At 32.8% G+C, this 24,864-nt stretch overlaps 2 protein-coding genes across 3 annotated transcripts; one reads left to right on the top strand and one right to left on the bottom strand.

Annotated features, from left to right (window-relative positions):
- Nucleotides 1–4,422: 4,422 nt before the first annotated feature.
- Nucleotides 4,423–7,573, top strand: LOC107934717 (ADP,ATP carrier protein 3, mitochondrial). Of its 2 annotated transcripts, none has more exons than XM_016867210.2 (4): nucleotides 4,423–4,579; nucleotides 5,127–5,619; nucleotides 6,546–6,917; nucleotides 7,010–7,573. In XM_016867210.2, the coding sequence occupies exons 2-4, from the start codon at nucleotides 5,149–5,151 to the stop codon at nucleotides 7,304–7,306; spliced, it is 1,140 nt and encodes a 379-aa protein (XP_016722699.1). In that variant the 5' UTR covers nucleotides 4,423–4,579; nucleotides 5,127–5,148; the 3' UTR covers nucleotides 7,307–7,573. The 2 variants fall into 2 exon arrangements, with proteins under 2 accessions (XP_016722699.1, XP_040938924.1); XM_041082990.1 differs by having other exon boundaries at nucleotides 4,521–4,697.
- Nucleotides 7,574–8,370: 797 nt separating this feature from the next.
- LOC107934720 (switch 2) lies at nucleotides 8,371–14,289 on the bottom strand. Its single transcript, XM_016867212.2, has 8 exons — nucleotides 13,674–14,289; nucleotides 13,437–13,543; nucleotides 11,936–12,863; nucleotides 11,179–11,426; nucleotides 10,339–10,465; nucleotides 9,985–10,260; nucleotides 9,482–9,752; nucleotides 8,371–9,183 (listed from the first exon to the last, which is right to left on the bottom strand). The coding sequence occupies exons 1-8, from the start codon at nucleotides 14,070–14,072 to the stop codon at nucleotides 8,882–8,884; spliced, it is 2,658 nt and encodes an 885-aa protein (XP_016722701.2). The 5' UTR covers nucleotides 14,073–14,289; the 3' UTR covers nucleotides 8,371–8,881.
- Between the last annotated feature and the right edge of the window lie 10,575 nt (nucleotides 14,290–24,864).

Below are 24,864 nucleotides of genomic sequence, written 5' to 3'. Positions count from 1 at the left end.
ACACAATTTTCTTTCTTCCTTTGGGATTGTTGTAGAACAAAAAAACAACTTTATTTATTCATGTTCTATTTAGTTGAGCAATTTTTCTGTTGACCCAACTTTATTTTAATTTCTTTGTATAATCTAACTGTTTTAGGATCATCAAAAGCTTTCCTTTTTATTTTTATTTTGTTTCTTCCTAGCCATACAGTTTTTTTATGTGTGTATTTATTTGAGCTAATCTCATTTTACTTCAAGCAATACCCTATTCTTGTGCATTTATAGAGTAATACTTAAATATTTGAATTTTAATATCTATTTTTAGAATTAAACCAAATTACTTATTTATAGTTAAAATGTATTTTTAGTATTTATTAATTTAATTTGATTGGTTTGTGAGGAAGATGTGTTTGAGGATCAAATTGATAGAATTTATAAATACGGAAGGTTAAATTTATTGAACTGTTTAGAATTAGGACCAAATTGATAAAATGTACAAGTGATTCTATTATACCAATTAAAAAAGGTTATGCCATTATTTTGGTTAATTAACAATTTAACAAAGGGTGATCAAAACATAAACGACTAAAAATGTTAGCGACACGCTAACAATTGAGTGACTACTAATATAGTTTACCCTAAAATATGGTAGCCCATATTATAGTTCGTGTGTACTTGTGATTTTTTTTTAAAAAAGCATAATTGGGTGATTAATGGTATAGTTTTCCCTAAAATTTAAAGTACATGTAGATTATCACGTAAACTGTCATATTAATATCACAAAATTTTAATACTTCAATTAATTTTTTCATCTGAAAAAACAATTTCACAAAATTTTAAAAGTTAAAAGTCAAATTGATAATAAAATGAGATCAAAATAATAAAAATAAATCAATATTATGAACTAAATTTATCATTACACCTAAAAACACAATACTAATAATTTAACTTTACACCTTAAAGGTAAAAAAATATACTAGGATTTGGGAAGGATGTTATAGTTATAAAAATAAAATTATAAATATTATTTTTCATTTTCATTTTCTTTCACCTCACGTAATTCAGTATGTATGGAAACAATTAAATTATCAATTTTTAATATAATTAATCTAATCTCATCTTCTTCTTTTTTCTGAATGTCCTTATAATCCGTTAGAAAGGGAAAACACTATCATTACATTTTGGAACTCAGATATCAACTTTAATCTTAGGTAACATTTATATCGTACATATATATAAAGAGAGGGAAGGGGATTGCTCTTATCATTAGAAGTTCTAATATTAGTATATTTCATATTTGTTAGAGTTGGATTTAACTCAAAATATAATCTTCAAATTTTATTTCAATCTACATATATTTTAGTTAATTAATTTAAGTTTACCCATATATTTTTTTTATTTTTCTTAAAAAAAATATGCTATTTACATCTTAATATATATTTTTTTGTTCTTTTAGAAAATATTTGAAAAGACTATGTAGGTTAGTTTATCATTAATGTTGAAAAGTGTTCATAAAAAATGATGTGATAAAGTGCTTTTGATAAATTTGATAGTATTTATTTACTATTACTGTTCATAAGTGCTTTTGGAAAGATAAAATATCTATTTTAAACATAAGGTTGTAAAGTGAATATTTAATGAGGGGTAAAAAGATAATTTTATTGAAAGCACTTTTTCAAAAGCCAAAAGCTAAAAATTTTAGCTTTTTAACTTGACTTAAATTCTAGTTTGAAATTAAGATTTGGTTTGAAAAATTGCTTATTTACTAATTTTTTTCATTTGAAATCATGGTTTGGGTTGAAAAGTGCTTTTTAACCTCAATGATAAACACACACTTAATATTTAAATTAGATATAATTGCTTATAGTTACACATATGTGATATATTTGAATAACTATTGTAATTAGTGGGTCTCTTTGAATTGAGTGTAATTGGAACGCCTCAATTATCTTCTCCAATTATTAAGGGGCGTAAGAATTAGAGTAATTATACAAATAATTACATGTGATAACATTTAAATTCAATTATCTTATAACTTTTCAAACATCCATAAATAATTGAAGTTTAAGAAGTTATTTTTGTATAATAATAACATTTTAATTTTTTGACATATTTTATTTTTCTAAATATAATTCTACATTATTTTACTAATCTAACTTAAACCATTTTAAAATTTTATTAATGAGGAATGATTTTTCATACATTTTGGCCTATTAAATATTTAATTGACTTATATAGCATTTATATGATATCTTATTAATTATTTATACTTGGTAAATGATTAATTAATGACGGCAAAGATTATATATTTAGTGCTAGAGTGAGAATAGCTCAAAAATCATTTGTCTTGTTAACTTTATTAGTAATTGTATTGTCAAATACTCTTTTGGACTACCATATTATACACGATAAACCGATTTTAGGTTTTGTTATCTATTTAAAGAATTTTTATCTCAAGTATTATGAATAATTTTTATAAGAATTAATATTTTTTAGAATTTAAAATTATGTAGTTGTGTAGTTACAATTTATATTGCCAAACATAACATAGAGAATTCCAATGTAATTACACTCCGTTAGTCAAATATGTTTAATTACAAGAGGGTGTGATTACTATCTTAATAATTACATCTTCATCTAATTACTTTACTATGTTGAAACACACAAATAAACTTTCAAACATAAACAATTTAAAAATGTTTACACTATATTATTATATATTATATAAATTTAATTTTTATGTGATATAATATAATATAATTATTAAGTAGAAAATGAGTGTAAGCTCAAGAATTGAATATATATATATATATAACTTCACTGCTTTTGTGTGTATATATATCCCGCTAAATTATCCCTCCCCATATATGTAACTTCATTGCTTTTGTATTTGACTTCATATGCATACAATTAAAAACTTGATTAACCAATGATCAAAGTTACGAAAGAAAATTTTAAAAGCCACTAAGAATAAAACAAAAAATTATTAAATTTTATATAGTTATTGGACTGTTAAAATCGTTATTGTATGATTTTCTTTGTTCGCAGTCGCACTGTTTGCATTAATCAAAAGCTCTCATTTCCCTTCTCTTTTACAATTTAATTTTTTTGTTAAACAATTTTGAACATAATGAATTTACGAATTAAAATTCAAACAATTTTCTTTTATGATTTTTGACACTGACAGTCAAATCGGCTTGGACCTAAGGTATGCTCTTTTACTTGTTAATTGGTATTGATCCACCGTAGTGATTATTGTATCACCACTTGGAGCTCTCTAGCTAGACTTTTAAAAGAAAAATAATAATCAAGTGACTTAAATAAAAAACTTTCGAATAATTCAATAACTAATTTACAAATTTTTTAAATTAAATGATCAAAATATAAATTTACTAATAATTTATTCACATTAATATAATTTATCTAATAAAAAATAACACCTTAAATCTATGAAAATTATGAAAATCAAAACCACTCTTTATATTAAACTTCACTTGATTGAATTATCAAAATTGACACAGAATCCTTCACTTTTAACTTGTTATTACTCGCATATCACTCTATATAAGTTCTTATACCACTTTAATTGTTACCATAGATTTTAGAATAATTGGTTGAATTGATAAACAGTAGATCCGACAATATAATAAATACCATATAACCAAAAAAAAAAGAATTTAAATATTTTATTTTTAATTTTATATCATTAATTGCATATTTTATTTTTAAAGCTTATTTAATTCAATCACTTAATATTTGTAAATATATTTTATATGCATATATTAAATATTTCTTTAAAATAACGATAAATTAAAAATGTTAACTTGAAATAGATTGGTATCATTATTCACTACTACTAATAAAAAAAATGATACATCCATTAATATGATAATGACTATCTTGTACCGAAGCAAACCACACATCTAAAGGGAGCCTTAGTCAGATTCTAGAGGTGTTTATAGGCTGAGCTAGGCTTAAGCATGATATTAACACATTTTATACTTATTCAAGTTCGGCCTTGCTCAAAATATGATTCTAAAATTTTACCCAAGTCCGTCCATATATACAAATAGTTAACCTAAGCCCATTTTAGGCCCATTGATATTAATTTTAAAATTTTTAAATATATATTTATATTTAATAATTATTTATTTATAATTTTTATATAACTATATTAAATTTTGTTAATGTTTATATTATAATAGTATTATATATTATTATATATTTAATTTTATGCATTCTAAATTATATAATATAAAGTATTACAATTAAAAAACGTATGAGGCTGAGACAGACTCGAACCTTGAATGTTTAGCCCTAAGTCGACTCACATTTGAAACGAGCTTAATATTTTTTTATCCAAACTCATTTTTTCGAGCCTAATATTTCAAACACATTTTAAATGGATAACCTAATCAACTCCACGCTTAGTGGTGGCACAAAGACAATTCAAAGCTGAAAGAGAGGACAAATCTGTCATTATAGAGAAGAAAAACCCTAAACGTAAATGCGGACATATAAATTGGCTCATCTCTTACATTTCTCCTTGCAGTTTGGAAGGAGTAGTTGTAGTCAAACAGCTTCCTAGGCGACCTCTCTGGTTACTCTGTCTCCTCAATTTTCTTCTCTGTTGTTTAGTTGCTTAGAAATTCACTGAAAATCTCAATCCAAATTCACTCTTGAGCTTGATTTATTTTCTGATTTGTTTGTTGTTTTTGGTCAGTTTGGTTATTACTTCTTGTTGTCTTATTCTTTTCATCAGTAGCTGACATACAACTGAATGTTACTATGAATCGATAATAGTTTTAATTAATGGTGATTAGATTGTTAGTTTAATAGTTGTTGTAACACGTAGATCTGTTATCTTTTACCAATTTCTGTTTGCTATGTGGAAATATGTTGGATGATTTTGAATTATGCGGATTTCTTTTAAAATTTTGCTTAGAACTGCTTTATCTATTTCACCAAAGCTAAATTAGGATGTTCCATTTTTGATATAGTTCAGGCTTTTCCCTTCTTTTCAGTCCATTAGTTTCAAAATTTGCTTGCCTGCAATTCCTTTTAAGTCTTGAGTGCCTATATTGGCCACGTTTTTAATTTTTGTCAATGTTTTAAAACTCTTTTTCTCTAATTCTGTTAACTTACAGGTCACTATTTTAAGTTGTAAGCATGGCAGATGGATCAAAGCGTCCATCAGTGTTCCATAAAATGCATGGACAGTCCTATTTCATTTCCAGGCTTACGCCTAGCTTGCCTGCTCAGAATTATAACATGACTGGTGCCTATACCAATGGAGGAATTCATGTTGCTTTACAGCCATCACGTCATTCCACTGGGTTGGCATATATGCCCACTGTTTCTCCCATATTTGTACAAGCTCCATCAGAGAAAGGTTTTACTGGTTTTATGGTGGATTTCCTCATGGGAGGAGTGTCTGCAGCTGTTTCCAAGACAGCTGCTGCTCCAATTGAGCGGGTAAAACTTCTAATCCAAAATCAGGATGAAATGATCAAAGCTGGGCGGTTGTCTGAACCATACAAGGGAATTACTGACTGCTTTGCCAGGACTATTAAGGATGAAGGTGTCATTTCTCTTTGGAGAGGCAACACTGCAAATGTTCTCAGATACTTCCCCACACAGGTTGATTTTGTCTTGTTTTTCTTTCTTTTAGTATTTTCTTTTACTTCTCTGGAATCCCTTTTAAAGTGTTTTTTTAGTTTTGCTTTTACTGAGTTTTCTGTTATATCCCTCGGCTATCTGCTATCTCAGTGCACCTCTTGTTGGGAAAGCAGGAAACGAGCCCCAAAAATTGAGGCTTTTGAGGCACATGTAACTATATTGTTGTTGAGTTGTGCACCTAGTGCCTAAGCATTGGATCTTAGCACTAGACAGCAAAGTGTTCTAAATCATTTTTAAGCAAGGTGCACTTGGTCATGCCTTTTTTCTAAGGCAATATGCATAATTAAAGTTTCCTTTTATGTTTTTGTTTATCCTTAGCTATATTGTTGTTGAGTTGTGCACCTAGTGCCTAAGCATTGGATCTTAGCACTAGACAGCAAAGTGTTCTAGATCATTTTTAAGCAAGGTGCACTTGGTCATGCCTTTTTTCTAAGGCAATATGCATAATTAAAGTTTCCTTTTATGTTTTTGTTTATCCTTAGCTGTATTCTTACTAGTGAGAAAAGGGATGATATTGAACTTTCTGCTTTTGAATTTTTGAAGATTCAACAAGCATGGGGTTATAAGGAAAATATGCATATTGATCAACAAAGCAAGCAAAAATTTTGCAATGTTTTGTAAGATAATTTGGACCACTTTTTAGATACATAAAAATACACGCACATATAACTGTCGTGTCTTATATCACTCAGGTTATTGATCTTATGTCATGCGTTCAAGGAATTTAGGGGTTCTAATGCATGGATGCACTTTGTGCTCTTGACAACATTGCTATATGTGTGATTTAGTATTTACTATGTCAGTTTCGTCAAAGGACTTATCTTTTTGTTTTCTTTCCTCTTGTTTTATTTTTTCCTCTTAAAGCTTAACTTGTATATTTGTGCCAGGCTTTGAACTTTGCCTTCAAGGATTATTTCAAGAGGATGTTCAACTTCAAGAAGGACAGAGATGGCTACTGGAAATGGTTTGCAGGGAACTTGGCATCTGGTGGTGCTGCTGGTGCTTCATCACTTCTTTTCGTTTACTCTCTGGATTATGCTCGTACACGTTTGGCTAATGATAACAAGGCTGCTAAAAAGGGTGGTCAGAGGCAGTTTAATGGTTTAATTGATGTCTACAGGAAGACCATCCAATCTGATGGCATTGCTGGTCTTTACCGAGGATTCAATATCTCATGTGTTGGAATTATTGTTTACCGTGGACTTTACTTTGGAATGTATGATTCTTTGAAGCCTGTTGTTTTGGTTGGTGGATTGCAGGTAAGCATCTGTTTACTTGCCCTCACAACCATGTGGAGTTTTAATTGTTGAAACATAGAACCTGAATCTGTGCGTGTATTTGGCATTTACAGGATAGTTTCTTGGCAAGTTTCTTGCTGGGTTGGGGTATCACAATAGGTGCTGGACTGGCATCTTATCCAATTGATACGGTACGTAGAAGAATGATGATGACTTCTGGAGAAGCAGTGAAATACAAGAGCTCGATGGCAGCATTTTCTCAAATCATCAAGAATGAAGGTGCCAAATCGCTGTTCAAGGGTGCTGGTGCAAACATTCTTCGTGCAGTTGCAGGGGCTGGTGTGCTTGCTGGCTATGACAAGCTGCAAGTCCTTTTCCTTGGGAAGAAATATGGATCTGGTGGCGGCTAATGTGGAAGGTGATTCTGCTGCCTTAAAGAATGATCTAGCGTCCCAAGTTCGAATAATTTTGGAAGGACAAAGTGCTTATGATAGTCCCCGTACCCAGTAATTAGGAATTTAATATGAAAAAGTTGGTGACGAAAAATTTACTTGAGCTTTTGAGTGTTACATTACATGTGTTTAGTTACAAGACCATGTGGTTTTTCTTTTGGTTTTTGGTTGACAATAATTTCAACACTGCTTTCATCTGTAGTATATGAATCGGTTTTCTTTTGATTTGTTTTGCTTTCAACTGTTGGGTATCGGCTCTAGGGTTACTCCACAAACTTAACTCAGAAAAGCTCTGTTTTCATGGTTTTACTTTTACCTGCTGCAGGCGCAAGTTCTGACCTAATGAATTAAAGGTTAGAATATGCTCGGAAGTCCTTATTCTCTTATAAAATTTGAAGTTTAATTGTGCATAATAAAAATTAAAATATAAAAGTATTAAAATAAAGATTTAATTGTGTAGTAAATTAATAAATAGTATATATAAATATATATAATAGACCCTGATAATAAATTGTGCATAATAAAAATTAAAATAAAATTTTAATTGAGTTATACATTAAAAGTTTTACTTTTCAATTGGTTGAGTTCAAATTATGTTATATATATATTTTATTGGTTTTCTTTTAAATAAAAAGACTAAATTAATTTCAAATAATATAATTTATCTTAATTAAAAAAAGTATTTTTATAATTTTTCAAATCAAGTTAATGACCCGATTGAGGTGATACCAACTCAGTAAAACACTTCATAAACAATATAAATACACAAATTTGGTAAAAGAAAACATTTTATGTTAAAAAAATTTTGTTTACTTAAAGAATGACTATTGATGTAGTAGTAAAGAATTTGCTTACAAACTTTATTAAATGTAGGTTTAATCTTTAGACATGTTATTTTTTAATTCTTTTTATTTAAAAACTATGAAATGATAAAAAGATTATTAAAATAATAATCATTTGATAAAAAGTATATTAGTCATTTAATAAAAGGTTATCAAAATAATAATAGTAAAAGCAGCATGTGATGGAAAAATTACAGGTGATGTAAAAACATTATTCAACATAATATACATCTACATTCTTGTTGGCCACGCCAGTTGTACAACTAGCCCTGCCGTTCCTAAACCTATTGTTTAATGCACAACGAAGACAATAGATACTGGGATTTGAGTCCCAAACTTAGGCTTCGTTTGGGGCGGCGGTGTAGTGCGGTGCGATGCGTTTAGTTTACACTTTGTCTCACGCTACAGTATTGCTACAGTATCTAATCTCACCGCCACCGCTATTTTTACACTAACCGCAAGTAAACACACTGCCCATCCAAACTCACCCTTAATAGATATCACCACTTACGGGTGGCTATATGAACTAATTAGATTAAACCTGGGTTCAGATTCTAAAAACTTCGGATGTACTATACACAGATCGGGTTAGACCTATCACTTAAAAAAGGGTTAAAAGAAATGCCGAGTTTGGACAACCTGTTTCTTTACAAGTTCGTGATTGGGCTTACCAACACTCATTTCAATCATTTCACGCCTCCTTTTTTCTTCTTTTGTAGTTCCGAAGCAAACTCTCCCTATTTGAAGGAGTTGCAGAGAGTACCCACTTACTAAACTCAACCACTCCCATGCCCTTGAACTGCGCCAGCCGACCATACTGAATCTTTTTACCATCTCTGGTTGAGACGTCATTTTCCTCCCAATCTGTTTTCCTCTTCCATGAAGCATTTGTGTCTATTCTCGGCTTATTATCGCCAGTAAGGACTATTATTTTCTGTTGTATCCCAGCACTACTGTTGACAATATCTTCATTACGATGGGCATACAAGATACCTGAAGATAAAGAGAATGAGATCTTCTAGCGTCAGTTGATTTAAGAGCTCTCTCTCCCCATCAATTTGAACAAACATATGCTACAGCACATTTTATCAGTTGGCTTGTTAAAACAACACAGAACAGAAAGTCAAATTGCATGTCAACTCAAATATATATATATATAACCAGTTCAGCTTTTGTCTCTTTGCCACGTGAAAAGATTGATATAAAAAAAATACAAATGGAACACTAGGCCATTGACTAAATGTAAACACAAACAAAGGAGAGGAAAACATTCATAGCAAAATGAACATACCTAAGTCCTCAAGAACTGGTTTATCAGTAGCAGCAATCTCTATGTCACCAGGATGCAAATTCTTGGACACTGAAGAAAATGTTTCACTTCCTTCTGTCGGAGTTGGAAGGGAGCCTAGACTGGTTAGCTCCTGCTTATCACCATCGTGTTCTGTGTGCTGTTGCCCTTGCTTTTCATGTAATTCAAGAATTTCACTTGTGAAAAGCTTATCTGAAAGATCGCGAAACAGATTGCAGATTCCAAAAAGCTCGCCTTGAAATTCCTTGCAGTCCTGAAAACAAGATGGATGTCACATGGAATGTAGAGAGCTTTGAACTCAGAAAGGATGACTGAGACCATTTCACATCTGAAATCCAGCCACAAGTTCAATATATGCTTCACTTAGTCTATCAAATGGATTTTGTTGATGAGGTAAATTGCAACAGCATACAGGTAGATCTAAAACATACTCAGATAACTAAGAGAGTAGTTTAGCCATGACTAAAAACTTCCCATATCTATACCTGAATGCCTTCAAAGTATCTTTTTTCCATTTTCCCAGATACAGCAATGTTCGACAGCTGCTGTTTATACACCTGACGTGAATATACAAGTTCTTCAAGGGAACCAGCAGCAAGAAGGCGGAAAACCACAACATGTCGCCTCTGCCCAAAACGAAATGATCTGTCCTGGGCCTGTAAATCTTGGGCAGGGTTCCAATTTGGATCAAATATAACAACACGATTAGCACTTACAAGATTCAATCCAAGTCCACCAGCTCGGGTTGATATAAGGAACACCTGAAACCAAACGAGAATCAAAATGATATGGAAATTCAAATTAAAAGCCACTATGGTTCAAATTAATTCGAAAAATACTTGTTTGCTTGGACTTGAGTTAAACTCATCAACAAGAGATTGGCGCATGTTAGTAGGAGTAGATCCATCAAGTCTTGAAAAGCAAAAGCCTTTCCGTATAAGAAACTTCTCCAATATATCAAGCATCCTGAAAATTGTTCAATGCAGTAAGCAAAAAGGAGAAGATTGGCGCAACTGACAAGATAGCTGCACAATACATCATTCACACTTCAATCTTCAAGAACCTAACTCTGACCCATATAAAAACAGTTTTGCTATGAAGTAGCAAACTTGTAACACCAAAAATTTGAAAGAAAAAAAGTCCATTTCATATACTTGATTAAAATGATAACAAGTTTAGCTTATTATACAAGCTATTCTTTAACCTCCTCATTGAATTATTAAATTACTTTTAACTAAAGTTTACATTCAGTCCCAATTTTGGAGATGAAATACTAAAATCCGATGAGAGTTTCTGGTCTCTGCAACTTCTTACAACATTGTAGATGGAACAGTTTTGACAGGTGATCTGGACTCAATTCAATTGAAAAAAGAAAGAAAGAAGCAGCAGCAGGGAGTACAGAACAAATATTACTAAATCCTTTTCCTGGTATTGATGTTGGAAAATGTTTTCTTATATACTTTATATTAATTAAAAGTGAAAAAACATCTTCAGGAAATGCATGCATAGATGCGAGGAATTTGGCCACTCTGAAAGTATTTCACAACGTTTTAAATCTGGCTAGCATAGCAAGTAAGCACAAGATATGGCCATAGAGGTCCAGGTTTCATGGCCTAGTAATCTGATAATTCAAAATATGTAAAATACCTAAGCACTGAAGTATGAAATAAGAATATTACCTGACAGAGTAGCTAAAAAGAAAGATTTTGTCACCCATCAACGCCCATGAGGACATTAACTTTTCCAAGGCCCTCATCTTTCCACAATATCTAGTGTCACTTAAATCCATAAAGCTTTTACTTGGGGCATTCCCTCCCACCATATCAATATCTGGACCAAAGACAGCAGAGGCAAATTCTGCATCTTTTCTTTGTTTATCTGGTTCATCCCTAGGATTAGGCTTAATAAGCTCCAAGTGATTGCTAATCTGCAGTGAAGGTACAAAAGTAAGCACAAGACAGATCCCCAACCACACAACAAGACTTCTGCTCAAAAGCTTATGCAAAAAAATACACACTATTAAATATCAAATGCTCAATATAGATAATATAACGTGTCACACAATATTTTCTTTAATAATGACTATTTTTTGAGTAATGCAATGCTCATAGTGTTTAATCTGAAATCAATGCAATAATAGGGATAGCTTATATGAGAATAAATCTGTGAGATACCTGAAAAACGAAAATTTCCTAGTCTTTTACCACACTAAATGGAATTTGCAGGAAAATGCATCAGTTAAATAGAACTGGTATGCGTTTTTAGTCAAAGGGATCCAGAATTGCACTGATGTAGCAGGTGTTCTTGTCTCAAACAATGAGTTGGAGATGTTTCTAGAGTGCCTAAATGAACCTAAGCATTTTTATTTAAGGATCAACATTAAAAATTATGAGGGGGAAAAAATAAAGAGATGAAGAAGAGTAGGAAGTCAATGACCTGTTGCAGCCTGACAAGGCAAGGAAGGACAAGGCAGAAAGGGCATGAATCACAACCCTCTGGGCTGCCCCTGTGAAGGTAAGGCCATATAATTCCTTTAGGCACAATCCTCTTGCAACATTCTACTTGGGCAAGAGGGCTTCCACAGCTACAAGGCAGGTCCTTGTTAATAAGACATTGAACGTCTGGCAGCTGCAACATTCTCTGATATACCCGTTTTTGCAATTCACTCATGGCGCAAAAGACAACATTATCTTCCTTTCCCAACATAAGTTGTCCAATAGTCGCCTCTTTCGTCCTTCTTAACATATATTTATGAAGGACTGCTACCAGGTTCTGTTTACGCTCACCAGCAACCCGAATAAATCTTTCAGGAGCAGTTGCCCTCTGGCCATGTTTGAGGGGTTCATCATAAAACTCCCGAAAATGTTCCCTTGCTCCCAAGGATCCAGGAGCAGCCCAGTCAAAGAGATTAAAGAGTTCCATAATTTTGTTCTGCATGATGGTTCCTGTAAGACCAATCCGTCTGTGAGTCTTAATTTCTAGACATGCTGAATAGAGTTTTGATTTTTCATTTTTCAGGCGGTGGGCTTCATCAACGACCACAATCTCCCACTTGATCCCTGACAAAAGATTTCCATGAATTCTGAATGTGTCAAAACTGGTAACCAGAACTTCAACTCCATTAGCTTGTAGCTTCTCAAGAATGAGTTCACGGCTTGACCCATGGTAAAGAGAGACATTAAAGGGTGCCCATCTGGAGAATTCACACTTCCAATTGCAGATGACAGAAGTGGGACAGATTATTAATACAGGTCCTTTCTGTCCAATCTGGTTTTCCTTCAGTAATCTGGAGTCACCATATTCCTCGTCTTTTCCATATACAGCAGCGAGAAATGCGATTGTCTGGATTGTCTTGCCAAGTCCCCTGCATTAATTATTTTAAAAAGGTGAAAAGGGAACCATTGTTCCTATTGAAAGATGGTGCACCTAAACAAATACAAACAACATAAGGCTCGCAGAAACAGTAAAAAATCAGAAAGAATAAATAAAGAAAAGAAGAGAAACCACCAAAAAACACTTGCATGGGTAAATAAAAAAGATGCTATGACATAGAAATGAAGGACCTAAGGTGGTCAAACAAGTGTTCTAAGTTGTCACTTAGTACATTCCTCTGCAAAGGACTATTTCTTGGTTCATGATACCACTCACATTCATGACATAAGCATATGCAGGTCCTTTTAACATAGTATGCCATACTTGTTAGAAGACTGCGCAGGAAAGAATTTAAAACTGAAAAACAACAAGATGAGATGAAAACGAGGGTTCCATTACAGAGGCTGTAAGCGACTAATAAATATTAATATATAAAAATCACTACAATCCTTAAAAAAAAGAAGCATTCCGACCATGAACAAACCAACAAATATTCTTTGAAAACAAGCTGATATACAATTTAGTAATAACATAAGGTGTGAAAATATTGGATTAAAATATTCACATATCATCACCAAGAATGCCCCCATGGTTGCTCCTGTATAACATGTATAAAAACTTGACTCCCTCTCTTTGATAGGCAAGCAACCGACAGTTAATATATGCAGGCACCTGTCACAACCAAAGAGTATAAAAATCAACCAATTAACCAAAACAAAATAGCAACTTTAACTTACTGCAACAACTCTCGAAGGAAAATAAAACGTTCCCACAAAAGCAATTAAATTATAAAAATAATGACCTGTATAATTGGAAATTCTCCATCGGAAGACAATACCAACGGCTCGTAAGGACCCGTATCCTCAAACTGAACCCGACTCAATTCGGCTCTCCCAAATTCTTTTACTTCTTCCTCCTCAGCCTCTTCTTGGTGGTCATCGTCGTCTTGTTCTCCATGCATATGAGCATTGTTTTTGAGTTGGGGCAAGGACAATTTAGGGTTTTCGAAATGGGATTCCTGTGTAGAAGGGAGATAGTCGTGTTCAAGGCGTTGAAGCTGGCGCGAAAGCGAAGATTTGGGGGGTTTCCTCTGGTTTATTACAGATGGTAGAGGTGGCTGTTGGGATAAGGAAGGCTGTGAAAATGAAGATGAATTGCAACAGGGTTTTAGTGTTTCTTTAAAAGAGCGGAGTAGTGACATGAGGGCTCTTACGGGCGTTAGGGGAAAACCGTTGTTTTTTCCCCAGATCTCACATTTACTTACGTTTAATTGAATTGAAGAAACAGGCAATAATTTAAATTTATGAAATATAGGCAACCGCCCCTACCGGCGACCGCCTCTCCAGATTGGGCTTTCCTAACTTCACTACCGGCTAACATGCATGATGATGATAATAATCGGTGTAAACTAAACCATTAAGTTTCATTTTGTTCATTCAATTAAAATAAAATTATAATTTAATCCTTAATGTTTTCAAAATTACTTTTTCACGTGATTGAGGGTATTTTTTTTTAATTGGTATAATAATAATTTTAATTCTCAATTTTTATATTTTATCAATTTATTCTTAATTATATATAAAATGATAAAAATTGAAATTCCTTTTTTAAAATTAAATAAAGTATATAAAATTTTTAAAAATAGATAAAGTGAGAGAAAATGAGAAAAAATTGTTTTTAAATCCTTCAAGATTTCTCTATGTATTATATGTATAGAAATATCTCGTATTTATTCTTTAAAAAAACATAAAAAAATATTAAACAAATATTGATTCGACCATTTTAACTAAAAATGCCCATTTTTAAAATTATTTACGGAAATGGGTCAATTTTCTGATTATTTATCGTAAAGGGCCAAATTCCGCTAAAATGCGTTCATATCAGCGCGTTCTTAGGTGATGTGTCAGCAAAACACTCCCCTAGAGATGCGTTTTGTCCCTTTTTTAGGGTTAGAGTTTTTGCTTGGTTTAGAGTTTTAATGTTAGGGTTTAGAGTTTAGAGTTTAGGGTTTTAAGGATTTTAGGGTGTTTAAGGAAAAAGTAATTAAATTAGGGTTTAAGGTTAATTAATTAAATCAACTATTAATTAAAAAGTCAATTAAATTAGGATTTAGGATTTTAGGGTTAAATAATTAAATTATGTGTCAGTTTTTTTAAAATAATTTTGTGTTTAGGGTTTTGAAAAAAATATATTAGCAATATAAAAACTTTTTTTTTCTACAGTAGTATCTGAAAAAATAAATTTTAAGAAGACGTTTTTGAACAAATAGTGTCCAAAACGCTTTAAGCAGGATGTACTGTCAGCAAAATTATTGAAAAAAACTCCCACGTGGACGCTCTTTTTCTATAGTAGTTCCTATTTGACCTTAGACTATAAATGAGCCAAATTTCATTCTCAGGTTCCACAAGTTACAACAAAGAAATTGATGCTAAAGTAGAATAGAAACTGAAGATGAGTGAACGTATTAGTGTTGTTATTTACTATATGGTGAGATCTGTGACACCGAGAACAGCGTTATTTTTTTATCGGAGAACACAGCGTGACTGGTTTTTAACCAGAACATAGATTTGACAGAACTTCGTAAAAGAGTTAGGCATAAAATCTTCGGAACGACGCCAATGAAAGTTTTGTCTATTAAGTATCAATTTTGTGCTTCGGTTGATCCCGTGAGATATGACTCATTCGACATCAAAGGTCCTTGTAGCTTAGAGGTAATGGTGCAGACTCATCTTGCTAGTGGATCACTCTATCCTAAGTTATATGTACAATTTTTATCGCTAAATGATGCATTTAAGACTTCAACATCTACTGCTGTTCGAGAGGAATACACGACCCCTTGTCGACACTCCGTTAGTGGGTGGCAAAACATGGAAGCGCTCGTGTTTGGTAACAGTAAATAATACACAACCCCTGCACAACACTCCGTTAGTGGATTGGACATGCACCTCGATAGGTCAATGTTTGATACTAGAAATATGTACTGGGGAATGACATCAACTTCTAGTGGTTGGCAATCCATATCTGATTGGGGACATTATGAAACGTCTACAAAAAGGGATGATGTACTCCCTACGACGTCTACTGGCGAGGGGACCTCGTTCGTTGCAGATGATGGTGGGTCGAATGATGAGTCCGATATGGATCCACTTCGAGAGCCCGGCCTTGATGGTGCAGAAGTTGCATTATTTTCTGAATCGGTGCCTGTTCCAACCATACCTGAAGATGTTGAAGGGGGTTTAGATGAAGAAGAAGAAGATCCGCGATTCAGGGTGTACTCGCCTCTAGCCCACATGCATAATGTCGATCTATCTCAAGATAATGTGTTGGTGTTTTCAGATCTACCACACAGAAGGCATGACCATACAAGTTCGTCATTGGATTCGGGTGAATTGGAAGCTGGTAATGAGCTTTCCAATAAGGATAGTTTTCTTAGTGCATTGAAACAATATAACATCATGAACGGGGTTAACTACAACGTGGTTAAATCTAAATCCGATAAGTTTGAGGCCAAGTGTGCAGTGTAAGACAGTACATGTTCATGGAAAATCATGGTCTCGTTGAGAAAAAATACAGGCTTGTGAGAGATAAAAAAGTACAAAGGTCCACATACATGCGTTGGCAATACAGTATCACTAGGTGTTTAGGGTTTTTGAATAATACTGTTATTACGTAATATTGCATTATTTAATGTACTTTGTTGACAAATGTTTCACAAGATCATCCTAAGATAGATTCAGATATGTTAGCTAGCTTAATATTATCGATGGGGAAGGTTGATCCTAGGACTTCAGTGCCGGTCTTAATTGCCAATATTCGTAGCTAATTGAGATATACGCCCTCTTACCGCAAGGCTTGGATAGCTAAGCAAAAGGCGTTGAAAAGATGCATGATGGGTGGGACGCTTCATATAATAAAATGTGGCAGTGGTGTCAGTTGCTGGAGAGATATGTCCCAGGTTGCATAACAGACCTTGAAACGGTACCTGCGTACTACAACAACCGATTGCTCCGTGGATGCCAAGTGTTTAAGCATCTGTTCTAGAGTTTTAAGTAATACCGGGACGCATTTCTATACTGCAAGCCATTGGTACAAATTAACAGTACCTTTATGTATGGTAGATATACCCATTGACTATTGCTAGTTGTGGCACAGGATGACAGTGGAAGAATTCTTTTAATTGCATTTGCAATAACATTGGGAGAGTCAGCTGATGATTGAGATTTCTTTTTTTCTAGGTTAAGGAGTCATGTCTGCCCCCAAATTGATATCTGCGTTATATCAGATCAGGGCACTGGAACACTAGCCACAATTGGCGACAGGGAAGCCTATGGCGTCACACACACCATCGGTATTGCCTAAGGCACATTGCGTCTAACTACTACAGACAATATCAATCTACAACTGAACGACAGCAAGTGACCAATATGGGTATTTAATCTCTATTAGTATAATTTCGTTTGTAATTGCAATTTATTCTGAATGGAAGAGTGGTATGTAATTTTCGCTATCAACTTATATTATTAGGGTATGAGATAAGTAAGGATTGTTTTCATGAGATGTTAGCGGTTTTGTGTTTAGTTAATGAAAAAGGTGCAGACTACCTCTGTAACGTACCTTTCGAACAGTGGACACAAGTATACGACGGCAGCCTACGATATGATTATATGACCTCAAACCTGGCTGAATGCATAAATTCTATTCTAAAAGGAACGCGTCATTTTTCGATAACATCGGTTGTTCGAGAGACATATTTTTGTTTAGCGACACTATTTCCAAAGTGAGCAGCGAGTTGTAAAGGCTAAATGTAAGGAGACCATGTATGGTGCGCGAAGGTATTGCAAGAAATTAACAAGGTGAAGGCACGGGTCAACACCATGCACATAGTGTGTTACGATAGTGACAACCTATGGTTTCGTGTGACGAATTTTGACAGACCAAACCAAGATATTATTGGTGAACAATATCGTGTATAGTTGAGAAATAGGACCTACGACTGTTGGAGGTTTGACGCACTTCGTTATCCATGTGCTCATGTAAATTATAGCTTGTCAGAATTTCTATCTGGATCCCATGAGCTATGTCGACAAAGTGTACAAAATAGAATACATGTACAACGTGTGGAGACACGTATTCCCACCGGTCCCAAATGAACGTAAGTGGTCATCTGTATCGCTTGCTCCGTTTAAGTTATTACCGGATAGAGTATTACGTCGCAAACCAAAGGGTCGATCTTGCTCGATTAAAATATGTAACAATATGGATATCCGAGAAACAACCAACCAACAGAAGTTGTGCGGATGGTGTAGGAACCTAGACCATACAACTCGATCATGTCCAAATCGGAATAGCTAATAGTAGAGGTGTTCATGTAGCCCGGCCAGAAGGCCCACCCAAAATGTGGGAGGGTTTGGGCAAAAATATAGGCCCCAAAAATGGGCTTGGAAAAAATAAGGCCTGTTTAAAAAATGGGCTGAACCTCGGGTAAGATATTTTTAGCCCTGGCTAGGCCCTGCCCGAATTCACTAAAGGACAAAAAAAAAATTATTTTTATTTTTATTTTTGAATGTTATTTTCTTGTTGTTTTCTCCCTATTTTGCTATCATTTTACTATTATGTTACTGCTATTTTGTTGTTATTGTTTGGATATTATATAAAACTTATTTTATTGTTAATTTTATTATTATTTTAAAGGAATTTGTTAATTTTTTAATTATTTTAGAGGCATTTGCTTGTTAAGTTGCATTTATCTTAGTGTTATTTAAGTCTACATATTTTTTAAAATTTATTTTCAATTTGTTGGGAAATATTTATTTTGATATTTTTAGTATTTTTGATGTATTATATATTTAAAAATAATATAAAAATTAATACGGGCAGGCCGGGCCAGGCTCAGGTTTTAGTATTTTTATCTGGATCGAGCTTGAGTAAAATTTTAGGCCCATTTTTAGGCCCAGCCCGGCCCGGCCCATGAACACCTTTAGTTGATAGTTGTTGTAATAAAATTATGTTGCATTATTTATATTTTATTAAAAATATAAAAATATTAAAAATATTGTCTTATTCAAAAGAACTTTTATTTTATTAAAAATATAAAAAGTAAATAAAAATTAAAATATTAAAAATAACTTTTATTTTATTAAATAAAACAATATAAAAAAGTTTATACAAATATATTAAAAAAAAGTCAATATTGGTGCCGGTCGGAATCAGTGCCACATGGGGGTCGTCAACAGTTATGCCCTGGATTCCTCATTGGTTCAACTTCTGGCGGGGGTTGTGGTTGCTCCAGCGGGGATTATGGTTCCTTCGACAGGGGATCTGGTTGTTGGTATTGGGAGGATGACCCACATTGATAGAATAATGACTGCGGAGGTGTTTGCATCACCCATGGCGGAGGTGTTTGAATCCTATAAGGCGACGGGGATTGATAAAAAGAAGAGGTCCCCGACGGTGCCTCATGCGATCTCTCATGCAACAGCTGCCTATAGATCGGCAGTTGACTCAGAATAATGGGGAACGAAGATAAACCAGACCATGCATTACAACCTGCCATAGGACTGGGAAAAAGAAACATATAAGGGTTATGATACATATAAGAGTTAAGAAACGCACTTGGCATAATCTAAAAAGGCTGTGATATGGGTGTCGTCGATTGAAGTGTTGGGCCCGGTGACTGTGTGGGCGCTGTTGATGGGCCCGGTGATTGTGTGGGCATTGTTGATGGGCCTGCGTCGTCATCTTTTATTTTTGGATTTAAAGGGCCCCGTCGTTCTCTTTGGATAAGAATTTGTCGTCGCCTCTCCTTTTCCGGTAATAAATATGGCTTGCCATGAATCCTAAACCATGGCATGTATTTCGGCACGTACGCTATCTTAGGAACAATACGGTTCCCGAGTAGGTATATAATCATATTAATTTCCCTACATTTCGATATATTTTGACCAGTATCTCAGCCAATCCGTATTCAATTGCCGTAAGTCGACTCTATGCTTATCATCGAGCACTTTAGGTGTCATAGGAATCGGTTGTCGGAATCCAAATTACCACAATACTCTATCTGACTTGTGCATCTCCACGGTAGCATAGTTGACCAATGGGACCTACACATGTCAAATGTTTGGATTTTGAAAGAATTCATACGGAATTACTGCCCGAATTGCCAGATCCTCGTATGGTGTCCATTGAAACTATATGAACATGATAAAAATATTAGTTATATACATAATACTAAATACTAAATACTAAATACGAAATGACTATTTTATTATGTATATATATTTTATTTAATACTTACTTGTGCTTCTGACTGTTGGTTTAATAGAAGCCGTATATCTTTAAGAGAGGTAGGTATTCCAACATAACTCACCAAATAGTTCTACCTAATTAAATAATTTTTTAGCATATAATTATATTTTAAATCTACGTAATAATTGTAAAATCTAATATAAAATTTACCTCGTTATGAGTGGGAATGTATATAGGTGGTCCACTTAAGGACGTAAAAATAGAAAGCGAAACCATGCCTATGATTGTAGTAGTGATAGACAACATCTGATTTTGGATTTATTCGGTCACGGCGCCCCGCACATCTCCTAGTACAATGTTGCTAACATGACAAACTCCCAACTAAATTCACCAACTACTCTAAAATCAACGAGTTTCAGTAGCCATATCAGATGTACGAGATTTTGTGACAAGTCTGGCATAAAAAAACCTCCAATCATCTCAAGAATGTATGCCCGAACATATCGTATTCTTTCTAGTTTAGTCGAATCATTATCCAGCTCTGGGAATGTGTCTCGTATCCGAATAACACTCAAAAGCTCGTAGCATACGGCTCCCAAATCAGCAGATTGAGCGGACCTGGTGACTGCATACCCATTTACCGGCAATCCCAATTGCAACTACATGTATTCCAGAGTGATAGTACACTCTCCTAATGGAAGATGGAAAGTGTGTGTCTTGGGTCTCCACCTCTCTATCAATGCACTGATTAGTTTCGGGTCCAACTTGCACCTTTGGCCTATCGTGGCCATGTGCCAAAAACCCACTTCCCGTAGGTAATTCTCTATCAACGGCTGTGGAATACCAGACATATTACGGATATAGCATAGCAACACCCGATCTAGAGACTGTTATAAAAAATTATAAAATAAAAATTAATTAAAATTACATAAATAAAAAAAATATTAAATAGTATTGAAAAATTAATTAAAATTGCATAAATGAAAAATATTAAATAGTATTGAAAAATTAAAATAATCACTTACCATTGTCATTTGATCGATGGAGATGTGTTTATTATCGAGACGAATTAATTCTCCGGCCATTGCTAATACGATTGAATATTTTTAATTAAAAAAACTAATTCAAAAAAAATTAAACAGAGCTTTTTTGCAAAAATTAAATAGAGCTTTTAGAAAATTTGAGAGAAATTTGAGAGAATTATGAGAGGACTTTTGTGTGAAAAAATAAAAGGGGGCCTTTTATAGTTTTTTTTGGACCATTGGAGCCCAAACGGTAAAAAAAAATGTAACCGTTGGGCAGGGGCAAAATGCGTGCTGACGTGGACAAAACGCTCCCCCAAGGATGCGTTTTGCTGACACATCACCTGAGAATGCGCTTACGTGGACGCATTTTCGCGGAATTCGGCATTTCCTGTAAATAATCAAAAAATTGGCCCATTTCCGTAAATAATTTTATAAATGGGTCTTTTTGGGTAAAATGGCCTATTGATTCTCTATTTTTTACTTTTTATATTTCTTGACATAACTTTGTTATTATTGAAAAAGAAAAAGAAATCAGAATATAATTTATTTTTACTATTTAGGCTTTGAAAAATAATTTATGGGTGTGTTTGGATAAATGGTTTGAAGAAGACATTTTGATTTTTATCTTTTAAAAACTTTTAAAAATAAAATTATTTATTTGAGTGAAAATAATAATAAAATTTAAAATTCATAAAAAAGAAAATTCAAGAGGAAGTTTAAGTTGATGAATTTTGTTTTATGAGAATATTAAAGAAAAGTCTCATGCAACATTAAAAAAGAAAAATCTCATGCAAAGGGCAAATGTAGATAAGCATTTTTTGTTTTGTCAACTATAATTCTAGGAAATACTATTGGTTGATAAACTAAATTAGATAATTATATATGAGTGAAAGACAGTAGTAAATATCATTTATTGTAAGATAATTATCGTTTGATAAATTAAATTTGAGAGTTATATACGAGTGAAAGAAAGCAATTTATAAATTCGCAATAAATTAGATAAAATAATAGAATTTCATTTCCTATGTACAAGAGTTAACTGAAAGAAAACGTAAGCAGAAGAAGTTTTTACCCCAAGACGGGTTGATTAGTCAATTTTTCTTGAAGCGGGTTCAAAAGATCAACAGTATAGAGATTTCGCTGCCTTTTGTATGGATTTCCATACATGTTTTTAGTGTTTTTGATGTATTATATTTTTTTTTATTTTTTTATATAAAAATTTTATTACGGGCGGGTCAAGCTGGGTTCGTGTAACACTCCTATACCTTACCTGATCACTAGGTCAAGATATCGGAATGCTACATTTGTTGCCGAAGCAATGACAATCAAATTTGTTTCATTTTGAATACTTATATTAATCACCTTGATCAATTTAAGCTTTTGATATGTCTTAGTATTATTTTTGAGTCTTATACGAGTTTATTGCAACCTTTAAAATAGTCTAAAGAGGAATAGGGACTAAAGTGAAAGGCTTTCAAAATTTAAGGGTGACATCGTGACATCGGGGATTCCTCGTTAACCCTTCACAAACTGACTTATGTCATCGCGGTGTGGTTCCTTCGTCATCGTGCCAAGAATTCTATTTCCCATGTTTTACAATATTTTAAGTTTTTAACATCTAAGTCTCTTTTTAAAGCTCAAAATTCAATCAATTCAACTCATTTCACATAGCAAATAATTCAGACTTACGTATTTATAGTTTCAAATCCACATAATATAACATGATATTCAATCAGAAATAGCAAGGCTTATAAAATTGATACAATTATCAAAGTTTTTACAAATAAGTCCATTAGAGGATTCATACTTACAAATACAATTTATTTTTTCCTACATACCATTACTAATGTCAATATATTACTTAGGACTTCATCAAATCATTTTATGAAAATCGCTTACTTAGTACCTCAATAAAACATTTGAATTTATTTTTATGTATTTTCAAGTCTATTATTTGCAACAATTCCTTAGTATTATCACTCTTCTATTATTTTGCCTTCTGCCCCTCTCCATTCCACATCTTTAATATATGTTTTTTTATATACATAAATCTTTTCCTCTTAACATATTATATGCCTGTGTGACATTAATTAAGGGTTTTTTTCTTCTTCTACTTACACAATACTCTTATGAAGTCTATCTATTTGAGTGTTAGTTACTAAATTATTTATATCTAGGCTTAGAGGATTCAAAATTAGGATCCGCTTTTTATTCTTGAAACTAGACTCGATGAAATTTTTACCATAAAAATTTCAAAATTTTTACTTATTTTAATTAATACAGTAAATTCTTTAAAAATTTCCCTTTTCTTCAAAGTCAAACTACTACTACAGTTCAAAACTGTTTTAGTGCAAAATGTTGATAACTAAGTTTATAACACCCTCATTTCCTTTCTCTACAATATTTCCCATCACTTCTTATTTCCTTTCACTAACATATTAAGAACATGAAACCTTATATAAGAAAATTCTACTTTAACATCATTTTCATACTTTTTCAATAATATAAAACTTAAAAATGTATTGAAATATTGAAGTTCTTACCTTGTCCTATTGATTTCAAACTTTAACTTGATTTTCTCTCTCCTCCAACTTCCATTTTATTGAATCCAATGTGATTTTCTTGTTCTCTATAGTTTTCTTATCACTTTTCTCCCTTGGTGGTTATGAAAATTCCTTTAAATTCTAGGTAAAAATGGTGAATTTTTTGTGGAAAGACCAAATTGTAAAGAAAGCAAAGTTTTCTTCTTCTCACCCCCTCACTCATGTTGGAAAGATGGGAGGATCCTACTTTTTTTTTCTTCATCTTTCTCTCCTTTTATACTAGCTATTTATAATAAAATATTAGTAAAATATCTCAGTAAAATATTAATAAAGTAATATTTATCTAATTAAATAATTATAAAATATCATCAAAATATCTCCAATATCATCATTTCCTTATAGAGTCCTCTCTCTTTTTAATTGACCATTTTGCCCTTTATGACATTTTAAAATTTTATTATTGAATCATCACTTAATTTGATAAAATTATAATTTAGTCCCTTATACTTTTTCTGCTTATTCAATTTGGTCCTTATTCATCCATTTCTCTTAATTTTTAAATCCTTCTACCTTCAAGATATTTGCACTATTGACCTTTCACTTCAACTTTTCCATATTTATACTTATCACACAAAACTTTTCGCATATTTACTTATGCCACAAAACTTTTCGCATATTTACAATTTATGCCACAAACTTTTCTATATTTATACTTAGGTCTTGCTTCTTGATTTAACTTCCTTTTGATATCTTGTAACTTTCATTTTCTTGGATCTTATACTTTTTTCGCTAAAATTTTTTCTCATATTATTTACTAAAAAGGGGAGTTTTGATTATGTTACAGTTCGGGTATTAACATTTTTATCCAAACCGAGCTTGGACAAAATTTAGACTTATTTTTCTGGCTGGAACGAGCTCGGACTTAAAATTTTATTAGGGCTTAGCCTGAACCTGACTTGGCCATGGACATCTGTAATCTCAACTCGTTTGATCATAATTTTTTTTTATAAAGTCAAGCTGGGAATAGACTTAGACCTTAGGAATGCTAAAAAAAAAAACCCTTAATTATTGGTTTATGTTGTTGCCAAAAACTTAATTTTCTTTTTTAAGTTTGAAACTTAGGGAAATTAGACTAACATTAATTGTCAATATACCAAAAAGATGAAATTAAAAAAAAGCA

This window comes from Gossypium hirsutum, chromosome A12 (genome assembly GCF_007990345.1).
Source record: "Gossypium hirsutum isolate 1008001.06 chromosome A12, Gossypium_hirsutum_v2.1, whole genome shotgun sequence".
Lineage (NCBI taxonomy): Eukaryota > Viridiplantae > Streptophyta > Magnoliopsida > Malvales > Malvaceae > Gossypium > Gossypium hirsutum.
Note: the sequence above shows the minus strand (reverse complement) of the source record. Positions and strands in the feature narration are given on the sequence as shown.

Coding starts and splice junctions, on each gene's coding strand:
- LOC107934720 (XM_016867212.2), bottom strand. CDS start 14,072: ATGTCACTACTCCGCTCTTTTAAAGAAACACTAAAACCCTGTTGCAAT. Junction 10,261..10,338: donor ACTCAAGTCCAAGCAAACAA/GTATTTTTCGAA, acceptor GTTTGGTTTCAG/GTGTTCCTTATATCAACCCG. Junction 9,753..9,984: donor GATACTTTGAAGGCATTCAG/GTATAGATATGG, acceptor TCTTGTTTTCAG/GACTGCAAGGAATTTCAAGG.
- LOC107934717 (XM_016867210.2), top strand. CDS start 5,149: ATGGCAGATGGATCAAAGCGTCCATCAGTGTTCCATAAAATGCATGGA. Junction 5,620..6,545: donor TCAGATACTTCCCCACACAG/GTTGATTTTGTC, acceptor TATTTGTGCCAG/GCTTTGAACTTTGCCTTCAA. Junction 6,918..7,009: donor TTTTGGTTGGTGGATTGCAG/GTAAGCATCTGT, acceptor TGGCATTTACAG/GATAGTTTCTTGGCAAGTTT.